We start from the raw sequence: 14,323 nt of genomic DNA on the forward strand, positions 1-14,323 counted from the left end.
CAAATAATTTGTTTATCTCTTTAAAGCAAAATTGATAGGGTGATCATGTGATAGTGCAGATCTAATCAACCCAATCAACTAGCCTGACCTTGTAATGAATAAACTTTTTATGCTTGATATCTTGGTCATCTGAGAGATAGAGCTGTTATTTTTTAGGACAAGTGTATTTTTAATGGACAAGTTTATTTTTTATATTCAAACACAATGCATTACAATTCAAATCAATAGGCCAGAAATAATTATTCCAATTATATGCACTCAGTGAATTATTATTTGATTGTTTCACACTTTTCACATTTCATAATTTTATTACTAGGTACGGTGGAGGTGATGTTATTGAGACTTTGGGCGGCCAAAAAACTCCTGTTCTGAAAGTTGTCCTTTGTACTTGTTTCACTGACCCACGCTTTTTAGCATTTATACATTTCGGCCCATTTTATATGTTTGTTCGAATTGCACAAGAGAGCTGCAAAAAAAACTACTGTGTTGTGTGGATATGTTGATATTAGGATTTACTTAGCAATTTTATGGGGATGGTGAGTAAATCATTTAGACAAAAGTTTTGTTCTTTGCAAGTCCTAAGCTATTTAATGTTTGAGTCAATGGCTGTGCCATAGTGGAAGGTACTTGTCTGTTACTATCATGTTTTGCAGGGCCAGGGGTTGTTCATTCTCATATTTTAAAACAAAAAATGCCAGCTGAAATTAGAACTAAGTGACAAGTGTTGTACCTAATTAATTAAACCTTAACTTCAAAATACAATAATTATCATCTTAAAAAATGAGCCCCTGATCAATAGATAAAGCTCCAGTCATTTCACCTCCTGAATCTTTGGACTCTGAATCGTTGTTGTTTCTTTTGACCCTAGAGAGCTAGAGGTCCAAAACAATTATCAACTCTCTACTTTAATTTTCAGATTGACGTACGTGACTAGAAACTAGAAACTCTCTTCACTCGACTAAATTTTCCCAACAACCTTTTGGACTTGACAATATTTCTGTGTATGCAATCGCAGCTGTAAAACCTTCAAAACAAAGGTTTTGCTCCTTGCATCGAAATTGTAAGGAAAATCGTTCTGTCATTGTATCAGATGTTTTGCTAGTTTAGGGACAAGGACCTATAATTCAAATAAAATGACTCGGAAATGTAGAACCCGAAAAATTGTACCACATATAATTGCTGTGCAGAATTATTATAAAATCAGCATAGTGAATTTTATCAATATAGGTGATGATAGCAGCAGTCAGTGGGTGTCAATAAAAGACAATATACTCCTGGTACATGCTCTTCTATTGTATTGTAATTTTAGGGAATTGGGCTGAAAAAAGTGAGGCAGTGTGAGAATTGTCACCCTAACTTCTGACCAAATAAAGATGAGGCTAGTAAGATAGTCCCATTGATCAAATAGTCCATTGATCATTTTGTTCTTTAGATAAGATTATTCTTTTTGAGAGTTTTCTCAGAACTTAGTAGGTATCAGGGCCCCGTTGAAATATAGATAAAATTATCGCAGAAATTGATTGGCAGACAAATAATTTCCAACGCTCTACTTGGTGCAGTGCAATGTTCAATTACTAATACTCCACAGCGTACTGGACTGAATTGATGACCTCTGCTGTCAGCAGTTAGCGCTTCTGTCCTATGTTTTCGATTTGTTACAGTTCAACGTAATTTCTTGCTTCAAAACATCAGAAAATACTATTTATTTAATCTCCATATTTGGCCACCAGGAATATCTTAGAAACATTTACATTACATTTTGCAGTCTACATGTCCCCACATGATGAATTTATATTATATATTGTTTCCGGTCCTCCTTAAACCCTCCGTACACACGTACTCTTAGTAGGTTTATGTTATTATTCTATGGAATTTCAAAACGACGTTTCTTGTTAGCAACCGACAAGAATCTTAATTATGCTTATATTTCAGTCATCTATATTCTGCAGCTAACCTATTATACGAGCATATTTTTCTGATTATCATGAAATGATGATCGTAAAAAAAATACTTGTGTTCACATTAATTTATAGTAGGCTGATGGTGTGATGGTTATGGGATGAGTGGGAAAAAGCATGGAGATAAAAGAAAGTGAGTACAGAAAAGATAACAGAATTATTTTCTTTTTCTAATAAAGTTGGCTTACATGTCTGTTATTGGCAAGACAACATTTAAACGTTTACTAAATAGAGCTCGTTTAGTACTACCACACTGTTTACCATTGGTAAACTGTGCGGTAGTAATAAACGTTTAAATTATCTTGTCATTTGTCACCTGCTTCATTGTTGGTAGTACATGAATTAAAAAATTTACAGTAACATTGAAAACATTTCAGAATTGAAGCGATCTCCGAAGATGACAAAGCCAAAGTTAAAAAGTTCGTTTTGCTCAGTAGCTTAAATTCACAACGTCACTAAATTTTTGTGTTTTAACTTAAACTGACAGCAATCCTGGGAATCCCGTCGCCGTATGCAATAATTGTTATGCTTCATTAACTGTACATTATATGATAAATGACATTTTTAATTCAACATTCACCTTCTTTATTTTCAGAGAGGGGGCCATACCCATGATCGACGATAAAACTAAAATGAAAAGGTAAGCCTAAGTTTGTCAATGTGATTGTTTGAGAAATATTTTGTAATGTAGCTGTGGTGACTGGCGAATTGCCCGATATGCTTCCCTCGCTTTCCCCTTTATCCTACTCCCCCCTCTCCTATCTCTCCCCCCCCCCCTCTCCGGCCTGCTCCACTATCTCATGGCCTCCCTTTCGTCCGTCCCCCTTGCACTTCTCAAATCTCACATAGTTTGATAAAAGTTACAGTTGTGCCAGTTCTTACATCACAATACATATAATCTAATTTTGTTGTCTGGTCAACGAGTGGCTTCGCGCTCTGCACTTCTTCAAAGATAATTATTTGGGTGATACTCAATAGCATGACACTGGTGTCTGTTTTTGTGCCATGATATTCGTTTTTGGGAGTATTACAAATATAGTGCCTCCGGGCGTCACGTGCTCACTCTACCGTTAATCTTGAACCTGTTATCGCGACAAGGAGAACAAAACGCATGATTCCGTACCCCCTGGACCATTAAACTTGCTAACTTGCTACGCTTATCAGCGCCAGGAATACAAGTTACCGGTTATTGTTCCACACAACTCTCTACTGATAATGCGTGCCCTAAAGTAATCGAATTATTTGTAATAAAAATTGAGACACTGTCATGTTGCTAAAACAGGTACCCACCGCACCGGTGAAGAAAAAGCCGTTTCAAATTCTGTGGTTATTTCAGAACTTTGACCTCAAACTCATTTTCTTTGTCCAAGGCACACAGCCAATGCTGGAGAGTGGAGACCCAGTCATTTGGGCGAATTTAATCCTACACAGTGCTCTGCATAGATAATGAAACATTACACAAAAGAAGAGTTGAGACTAGGCACCATAGCCTGGAGCTCTCTAGCTGGAACTATTTCTGCACACAGACGAAATATACACTGTGTGTGTATACCTCGGGTAGTGTGTAGTAGGAGCCCGGGTATGATGGGTACTATAGTGGACTGTGTACCTCTCTCTCTCATACCCCCTCTTGCTTCAATTACCCAGCGTCCTTCGTCCCTGACCCCGGTCCTGAGCCACTATGTTGCAGCACCTTCGCCACATTATTACTACTACATTACTGTACACGTAACATGGCCCCGTGTGTCTCATTGATAGCGTATTATGTTCGCTAATTACTTCGGCTAGGTGATAAGATACACATATTATTCCGAGCTGTAATATTTTAAAGTTTAGCGCCGGCTGGTACGCCCTCGTCCGACCCACTTACATTCGCATATTCATTATACCATCTTTCTCTCGCCCGGGGTATAAAATATTGGACACTTTCAGAACTTAGTTAATTTTTACACCCAATAGTAGCTGTATACACACAAACTCTGGCGTATTTCAACAGTTGATCACCTCTGCTCTCCATGTCACATGTAATCACCGAATTATTCCTGGTGTTGAAACTCTCTCTCTCTCTATCACTTCTCATGAAATTTGGTACACATACCATTATCTTTTTATCAAGCACACAACACACACAACCAGGTTCATTACTCCATAATACTCGGTGTGTGTGTGTGTGTCATCATGTCGCTAACAGACTTACCCCACTCGCTCTGGCTACATGTCTAATTTTACACTCCTGAGTTTGAGCTCGTGTTCCGCCGGACTTTCTGCCGGATAAGCAGCGTATTATGCAGTGATCTCACTCCTAATATTGATAGTTACACTCTACCCCGACTGTACACGCATTAGGTTTGAGACACTGCCCTCCTTTTCTCTGTAACTCTAGTGAAACTTGGTGGAGACAGGTTAGCGATTAAACAATATGCGAGACAGGTTGATCGTGGAACGTTACATTTCGTGGAAGGATGAGTAGATATATATGCACGTTTAGACTTTAGTTATCAAGGTCAGTATATGGCTGTATTTCCATATTTCACATTCTAATCACTCTTCCCGATCCTCTTGTTGAATCCCGGAAAAATGACTCCACGAATTAAGTAAAATTTTAGGGCTTGGTACGAACCATCATCTGCATCTCAAGATAGCCCGTCCATAGAACATGAAAATCTTGCTTGCTACGCGGACATTGTAGGCTCTGATGTAATTTTAGACCACAGTTTCTTATATAATTGGTTTTATGACCAATGACAAGACATGATAATATGTGACCGTATATGTGGGGTAGAGCAGGGATTCCTATACAAAAGTAAGCGATGTGTGTTGTGTACAAACTCAACATAGGTAGGTAGGTACAACAATGTGTGTGGTGAGTGTGTAAGATGATATCCGCTAAATACACTCCCTCGCCCTGAATATATGAGGCTAATAACCTCCTGCAGCTCGGACCGAGTGAAATAACAGTTGTGACAAGAAAAGAAGAACCAGATTTGCCATTTGCGAGGAGGAGACCTGATACACTTCTCTCACAACAAAACACGCATAATTCTTCTTCTTCTGACCTCAGAGCTAGTCTCGTATCTGATCCACTCTCACGCAGATCACGACTCACACTAGCAATTTCATGTTTGTCACAGCCAGAGAGAAATCATGACCAGTGTGAAATTCACTGTAAAGATGTGTCTGTGTGTATGTGTATAGCTGAGTGTTTCTGTGCTATGTGAATGGCCTAATAATATGTAAGAGTTTCGCTAAGTGTGTGCGTGAGTATGTTAGTATGTACCTATATCCCATGCTGTGGCGCTGTGCCTCCTCTGAGTCTGGTAATCCCACGCAAACAGACCCAGAATCCCCCTAGCTCGCCCCTTCTCCGCATCTTCCCTGCACAGAGAGCACTTTTACATCGGTACCATTAGTTACTGTGCTCTTCACAGGTCCTAAAGTTAAATTTAATCGGGATCACTCTGGGCTCTTTAGTGTGTTTAAATCGACTCTTTGAGAGTTGGGCTTCAGATGAGCTCAACTCCTGGGAAAAATTTGGTCGGGTTAGGTTTCACTTGTATTTCTTTCCTTTTTAGAGTTATTAAATATAATCGCCCGATTTCCTCCTCTTGAAATTTGATAAAACATGGATTCGTGCCGTGCTTTTAAAGCATTTTAAATCCAACCTTAGAATTGCGTTTACCGCAACATAATCAAGCCTTAAATAGTCATAATGGAGGTCATTACATATTTAGGTTAGACACACACAACGACAGAGAACACACAAAGTATGGGAAACAGGGGAAAGTAAATCACATACAGTCATACCGCTATTTGCTGTCTTCTTATACCGCGACTACACGCTATTTATCTACGAGTACATGCGACTACACGCTGTGTCTCGCGACTACAACCTTTGTCTCGCTTCTACAACCATTGTCTCGCAACTACAACCTTTGTCTCGCGAATACACACCGCACCACGCGAATACAACGTTTGTCTCGCGACTACAACCCTTGTCTCGCGACTACAACCCTTGTCTCGCGACTGCACACCGCATCACTCGACTACACGTGACGAAACCCGACATTGCATAAAACTCGTATCCTAAAATCAAAACTCTCACACGCACAACTCACCGACATTCAACAACGTTTCAATCTCGCTCTGCTACTACGATAACTAACGTGTGAGGGTTACACGGACTTTTACTGGACCAGGGCACACTATGTTATCTCAGAGAAATTCAAAAAATGTAGCTGTTCAGGTTAGGTTTCCTTGAGGTCGCCTGACGCGCGTAGGCCGCTAGTAGCTCTATATTAATTATACCCTCATTCATAAATAATATGGAGATGAATTATGCAGCACCCTCTGTTCTGGCCGTCTGAATAACAAAGGTAAGGGAAAGAAAATAGGTTCCAATACCCAGGTAGAAGCAGGGTAGACATGTAGCAACTGTAGTTTGGATCTGCCTGGTACCTTACTGCAAATTTTATTGAATAATAAAGTATTTACCAAACTCTCTCCCTCACTCTCTCTCTCTCCCTCACTCTCTCTCCCTCACTCTCTCTCCCTCACTCTCTCAATATTATAAAATATTATATTCTATATATGCTGTGCTGCATGTAAGACTGACAAGGTTAGCTGTTTGCCGGGCGTTTGCTGTGGTAGTGCTGTGGTACTGAGAGTTGGTTGAGCTCACTATCCGAGAGTAGTCGTGTGATACGCGTGTAGGTCAGTTATTGACACTTGTTGGGGAGTGCGTGTAACCGACAAGTGCGTGTGTGTGTGTGTGTGTGTGTGTGTGTTACACTGTTACACTCTACAAGTAGCAATGTAACACGTACACAAGTAGGTAGTGTTAGTCAGTGTCAGCTGTCTGATGTTTGAGATAGACACCGTCACTCAGCTCGAGAGTGGGCTTTACGGGCCAATTGTTCCGGTATTAGGAATTAGGATTGTTCAATGACACAAGATAGTGTTCATTGGCACGATTTGATTAAAAAACATAATAGCGGGAGGTATTCTTTCGAAATATCTTGTACTTTGTAGGAGATGTCATTGTGCATTAGGTAAGGCGGCTGCCTAGTGCAGTCATGCGATGTACAAAACGTGATCTACTTATAACAATGACAATATAGAAATTCAGAGGAATTTCAAAATTTAATTAGTTTTAAAAGATCTTGGACGTGTTGTTGGTGCATCAAGGAGGGCGGTTGAAGGCGGTTAAAGGCGTGTATAATATGCCAGAAGAAGCAATGTGGTGTGGTTTAAAGCCAGTCTGCCTTGTGGTTTTCAGGTCGGGTGGTTATGGACACCTTCAACAAGACGTTGTCTCACGTTTTGACTTTTTATAAATTGATTTTTAGAATCTTATATAATCTATTGGCTATGATAGACTCGATTGATCGGTTGCAGAATCTTCATAGCTTTATGACTATGAAATCAAAATCATGCTATCACATAAATTGACAGAGCTAGACCACGTTAAAGTCCAATGATACAAATATCACATTTTCTGAGGTGTGATAATGATACAAATGGGTCTGGAGAGACCGAATGTTATCAGTTTTTTATGAAAATTTCGTAACATGATGCCTGTCTCCTAAGGAAGCAACATTACAACATTATTTTACAGCCTAAAGCACCTTGAATAGCATTCAAAACATCAAAATAGTCCTCACTGGTTGTCATTATAGCCTACCCTAAGTGATGTGTGATAATCGTACCATATTTCGTATATTTAACCATTAATCGCGGTACATATAACACCCACATGCTTCAGAAAGGTTTGATGGTCACATCTATCACGATAACTCACTCAAATCATGTAAATTCGATTTTACACAGCCATAAACAAGTTTCCCTGTGATATTCTTATCATAAAGTGTACAAATAACAAATTTAGCTGTTTCATGTTGATGAATGAGTGATTATTGTATCCTTGTTGACCAAACTACAAATTTTTGTGGTAATTGGTTTAAAATTGGCCGAGTAATAACTATCACATGGTTTGGCAGTCAAAATTCGAGCATGTGGCAGTCAAAACGTGAGACAACGTCTTGTTGAAGATGTCCTTATAATATAAGATGTCATGTTGTAGTAGCTGTAGTAGTCATGTAACCAAGCCAGCATACTTTAAACTGCCTCTCCCTCCTCTTTGTTACAGAGAGTTACGTAAGATTATGAGTAACTGTGGTGTGATGTGAGAAGTGTAGGTTTATTGTCCTGCCATTCACCAGGACTATTGAATGTTGAGTACTTGGTTGAAACTGGTGCGGTGTAATTCAGCTGCTTTGTCTAGTAATGTCTTAAGAATGCAATGAACAGTACATTTGTATGAGACACAGACAATCAGTCGGACGGAACTCAGTGCGGAGAGTGTTAGAATTGTAACACATAACAGCCGCATATTGTAGCCGCATATTGTATAATTAGCCGCACATTTCGCATGTTGTGTACTGCTAACACTGCAACTGCAGTTAAATGATAGAGAGAGGTCACTATAATAAATGTCCTATATAATGTTATATAGATATTATTATTATTTGTGGTAAAACACTCACAAATGTAACACAGGAATTCATCTTAGTGCCCCTGTAATATTAGACGACAATTAATCTGTATATTATACAGGCCGGTAAGGAGAGAGAGAGGGAGAGAGAGAGGTGGAGGGAGAGAGAGAAAGTATATAATATTCCGTATTCCGTAAGTCTGGAAGTAACACGACATGTCACATAAACAAAAATGTGGGACTTTTTCTTGGAGGTTGAAGGGGTGGAGAGAGAAAGAGAGAGAGAGAGAGAGAGAGAGAGAGGGGGGGGGGGGGGGGGGGGAGAAGGGGAGAAAGTGAGAGGGGGTGCTAAGTAAAGGGTCACTCTGCGACATGTTCTGGCCAGGTATTTATGGACCGCGATTAGATCAGAGTTATATAGCCTGTGGATTACCGTGAGTGGAAATGTAACATCAGAGATTTGAACATCACTTGTTATATTCCGGGGGATTATGGGTTGTGACTTGTGTGTGGTGTGAAGAGGGAGATGAAGAGACGGGGAGACTCTCCAGCTATATTCAATCCCTTGCAGTGTGATCGAAATCGTGATCTGTAGTCGCTGTTTTTATTAGTCTCCGATCTCCCTTTGAAATAAGAAGATGACGTAACGTATCAAGTGTTGGAGCAGCTTTCTAGATTCGAACTGATTCCGTAGATCGTGAGTAATTTTAACGTGCACACATGGCATTGTCATGTAACTGAAAGTGTCCTGCTGGCCCCTTGTAACGTGTATATGTGACAAGTACACGTACTCAGCCAACTATTATGCGGCACTATATAATAGTTAGAGGAAGGAGTTTTAGTAAATGGATACAATGCGGGGGGGGGGGGGGGGGGGTGGAGTCGTGACAAAAACACTAAACTTCAGACTAACTTTTGATAGTCTTGGCTTCTTAAAATTGTAGGGGAACTGCTGTTAGGGTCCTGACAGTGAGGTGTGACAGAATAGGGTGACCTCAGTTTATATACCACACAACAAAATGCTACCCCCCTCCGTGTGAAGTAAAACACTTTTCCACCCGGAGTAATTGGTGAGTGTCTTGGTGAGCAGTATTATAGGCGGAACCTCGGTATAGCTGTCAAGTACCTCATCAAGTCAAGTAGCGGTGGAGGTATCACCAAACACGTGAAACTAACCACGTGCGTCTGGAAGCTGTTGTTAGTGGCTAGTTGCCAGGTTACTTCATAGTTACTGACTAACTTCATAGTTACCGGGTAATCAGGCAACTTCACGAATACTTCAGATATGTCTGTTGTGATATCACATCGTGTGGAAGACAGACCACAGACTGTGTCAGATACTTCAACCCACACTTCACATAATGGGCCTCTAACCATATCCTCACACCGTACCTGCCTCATGTCTAAAACATGCCCACGTGCAAGATAACGTAACGTAGAGCTGTAGTCCCTCACCACCAACAGCCAGATTTGCGACAGATGTTACCAGAGAGTTACAAACAAAATTGTGAAGAGATCACGTGACGATTTGTCATGCCACGTGATCTGTCTGGAATTGTATTGAGTGAGCGTTAACTGTTCCACTACACTGAAACAACGTGGCTCCAATTCGATTTGAACTGGCTCGATTCCGGCAAATTGTGTATTCTCATATGATTTAGCCTAATTTACACCCAGAGATAGAGGGTAGAGAGAGTGCGATGAGAGACAGAAAGGTGCGTCAAAGGGGATGAAACGTCTCAGTTGCTGAGTGTGTAACACCTGCTGAGTGATGGAGCGCAGAGTGCGAGGTTTCATGTTATAACTCTCTGTACAGCACACCAGCAATCCTCCTCTCTCCGCTATCATGTCTCATATTGTACAGTATTATACCACATATTAGCACCTCATTATGCAATGAACGGTTCACCTTTACCTCGACCCCTCGTCTCCAATTTGTCTGCTATTTGGTAACCACTAACTTGAGTCATAATAGCTGGGAGGATGACACGGCAAGTTTACCGACTCTGCTCCATGGTTCTGATAAGAAGAAGGAGACTAGGACTAGAAACTCTATAAGAAACCAGGCACTATATGAGGGGGATGGCAAATTGGCGCAGTGGTACGTGTTTTCTCTAAAAGGGACCGGGATTAGTAGGTAACCAAACTTATTATAGCTGGGAGGATGGCACATAAAATTGACGGACTTTGGAACAAATAAAAAGATAGAGGTTACTGGAGGGTACTGAGGGGAACTGGAGCCGGGACTGGTGGAGTAACCAGGTACTAAAGCTGGGGAGGTGGCACGTCAAATTGACGGACTGGTACATGGTTCTTGTAAAAGAAGGGAGGGTCCCGGGAATACTAAAGCTGGGGCCGTGCTGGGTTTGTCGGCGTCTGAGGTACTAAGGTGGACCTTCCCATACCAGGGACAGGTGAAACATTTCTAGCACCGAGGATGTAATTTAATATTCCTAACTCGGCCTGTACGCTAATTGCGCCACTCTGCGAGTGCTGTAATATTTCTACTGTTATATAATATCAATGAGAGAGAGAGGGACAAAAATATTTGTGAGATAACAGTCATGCCGTACAAATGCGTCCTTCTGAAACGTTCGATTAACAATTTATGAGCTCTCTCCCGAAGGGTTATTAATGCTACTACAGCATAATAGTGCTATAATGGAACAATTTACAGGACACGCAGGTTTCATTCTTTAGCGTTCTCTTGTACTTAATGACGACCACTTGCTCAGTAAACGACTTATTGCCGAAAAGAGGTTTTCTTACATTTTTTAAAACATCGTCACTACTATTAATTGTCATGTAGGTGTCGCCTGTTGATAAGAAACACATTGTTCCCAAACTATGCCAACCTGCTTCTTTTTAATGATTCACATGGCTTAATTAATAGGGAAAGAATACAAAGTAGAATGTTTCCTGATACCCCTCCCATTTCTCTTAGGCACGTAGCCAACTGTTCGATAATCTACAATTTGGATAATGAATGTGTTTTATTGCAGTGCCTCCGGCTTCACTACCATGTGACGGGTTCTCTTATCTTCATCCTGTGCAAAATATTGTTCATTATTAGCCTGTTTACTCCAGTCAGATGTGTAGGTTTAACTGTTTACTATCCAGGCTTCCTTGTACATTAGCCCAAACCCGAAAACCTCAACAAGCCAATCGTTTTAAATTTCTACTTTTGTAAGACATCCTACCTCTCAGACTGTTGTAGAACAGTCCAATTCAACATGATGAATGGCTCTGCAAACAACGGGCTATTTATTAAAGACATCTGGCAGCACTCATCAGCAACTAACACTGATCTGTAGTTTGTTAAGTGATGATGTTACCAGCAGACATTGTATTCATTCGTAAGACAAATCTAACCACATGTCCAGGGTTAGAGTAAATTCCTGTCGTATATTTATACAAATCCCCTGTCTTCTCTTCAGGAATTTATGAGAATTAGTAAATTAAATAATAAACTCAAGCATATTAATACACTACAATAATTATTAGTTTACCCGTTCATTAGTTTACCTGCACTGCATTATATGGTGGATCATCACGGTAATTTGGCGGTGATCTGTCTACTTTTTAACGGCCAAACACCGTCTGCTCTGAGCCCTAGACTAGTTATAAGATAAAAGTCTGGTGCTTGATATAGCAGAAAGTAAAGTGCGACACGCAGCTAACAAATCCCAACTGGTAAGTGTATGTGGCGGGATGTGTGAGCTGCTTCTCACCGCCCTGTACTACAATGTGTTGTTTCCAACTAGCGCTCTAACGGACGCAGGGAGAGAAGCTCTGAGTGTTTGTCCTCGTGCCAGTTCACACCCTGCTGATAAAGCTGGGCTAGATGTTTTGTAACTGTAGTGTGGCCAGGATGGCACTCCGCGCCGCTCCTCTCGACAACACATGTGAGTGTTATAGTAACTTTGAATAGATCAGATTACACACCTGAGTCTCTTTAACTCTCCCTCCTCGCGCCCTCATTGGCTCCTCCCCGTCACGTGACCTAGCCACGGTCATATGATTGGCCGGACGTGTCCGGGATAGTTTACGATGATGATGAGAAGAGAAGTAATAGAACGATAAGGGGGTTGTACGTTGTCACGGTATCATCAAACATGTTAGTGCCATGTGTAACGGGGGTAGCCAGATATTATAATGTTGGGAGAAGATCCTGCTCGTGTCACCTACCCCACGTGATTTGAGTGTTTCCTGCTCTGAATATCTTACAAGTGTAGCCTCCCACTCTCTCTCTCTGACTGCGCTCCATCTCTCTCTCTCTATATCACACCTGATTCCACGGTAGTTAGAAACGCTGAAAACTTCAGCGGAAAGCTTTTTAAAACTCGGACAGTTTACAACTGTGATAGTGTGAGGTTGAGGAGAAACAGTCTAGATTCCCTTTGACCGTGTCATGTTGGAGGGAAACCTAGCAGTGAGATGCGTGACTAAGTACATACCCTCCAGGCACATCATCAGGGGTGATAGAATTAGAAATAATTTTGAAGTCCGCTTAGTCAAGGCACAGGACTGAAGTTTTGATGATGACTTGGGTCAAAAGTCTGTGGACCCCAAATTACTACCGCCACACAAGGAACGTGTCAGCTATATACTAAGTCATGTGTATTAAAACTAGAAGTATAACATGGATACTGGATACTATCCTATAATACCAGACTCTACTATATAATATATAATATGTAATAATATATATACCAAAATAATAGATACAAGTCAGACACGCACATGTATTATATAAGTTCAGATATTGTCTAACTCACAACAATAGACCGGTTAAACTCTGCCGGAACCTAGCGGGCACTGAGCGTGATAAATACCAGCACATGTCTATCACCACAAGGTACATATGTTATTATGGTAATCTAGACCTGCACCAAATTGTCTAGCTCACCCAAACCGGTTATTAGTGATCATCACAGCGCTCCCTCTCTATCAACTAAATATTATGATCTATATTTATTTCACTCTGACAAATTTATATATATATAACCCTGCAGCAGCAGCAGCACCAGTTGTTGACCTGTTATTCTAGGAACACTGTTGACTCCAAGATATAAATTTCAACTGTGTCCAGTTTAGACCGTTCCATTTCAACAGCGCATGATGCGAACTCCCTCAGTTGCCTCACCCCGTGCTTACATAAAAATATATAATTCTAAGCATTTTCTATTAGTTACAGAATTGCCTCTTACTACTTTTTTGACGCAAAGTGAGAACCCACAAAAATTCGTGTTCGCCGGAGGGAACCTGTCATATATATATATCTGGGGGTGTAGAACTGTATGTAAGGGAGATATGAGGGCTGCTGGCGTGTAGGTACTGTCCTGAGCTGCGTCTTCTCGAGCAACTTGTATAACATGTTGTACTGGACAGTGGTCCGAGGTAGCTGAGAGTGAAGTGCTGGGTTGTGACAAGAAGATTGGGCTGTATGTATTGGATTGCTGAGCAGGGAGTGTTAACATAGTGCAGTTCTCTCTCTCTTGACAGGGTTGTATAACATGATAATCTCTTGCAGCCAACACAGCTGGTTACAGAGTGACGGGCGAGTGTGACGTCACAGTATCTTCCCTCATTTGCCACATGTTGCAATGAGGAGAGCAAAGAGAGAGAGAAGAGGAGCTGATTTTAAAACAGGAATCCCAGAAATTCACTAAAATAGGGTGAAATACCAGCCTACAAATATCACATACCACACATGTTGGTTGCTGTTGGTCGGGTTTCCTCACCCATTGTATCCCCGCCCAGGCCCCTCTATCTCTAGCAATACTGGTCCTGCATACTCCCCCAGCCTCACAGACAAGAATAATTTGGTTTACGGTTTCAAAGATCGCTCCACTTAATTATCACACGTCTGGCA

General features: G+C 40.9%; 1 protein-coding gene across 1 annotated transcript in view; it reads left to right on the forward strand.

The window, feature by feature from the left end:
- The window catches only part of LOC134811925 (circadian locomoter output cycles protein kaput-like), a 36,415-nt gene continuing 22,092 nt past the window's right edge, over positions 1–14,323 (forward strand). The window contains exons 1-4 of the mRNA XM_063819078.1: positions 1–11; positions 2,032–2,091; positions 2,336–2,377; positions 2,554–2,598. Of these exons, the coding sequence (XP_063675148.1) occupies positions 2,060–2,091; positions 2,336–2,377; positions 2,554–2,598 (119 nt within the window). The 5' untranslated portion in view covers positions 1–11; positions 2,032–2,059. The remainder of the gene's footprint in view (positions 12–2,031; positions 2,092–2,335; positions 2,378–2,553; positions 2,599–14,323) is intronic.

The sequence above is a fragment of the Bolinopsis microptera genome, chromosome 2 (assembly GCF_026151205.1).
Source record: "Bolinopsis microptera isolate Bmic1 chromosome 2, MBARI_Bmic_1.0, whole genome shotgun sequence".
Taxonomy (NCBI): domain Eukaryota; kingdom Metazoa; phylum Ctenophora; class Tentaculata; order Lobata; family Bolinopsidae; genus Bolinopsis; species Bolinopsis microptera.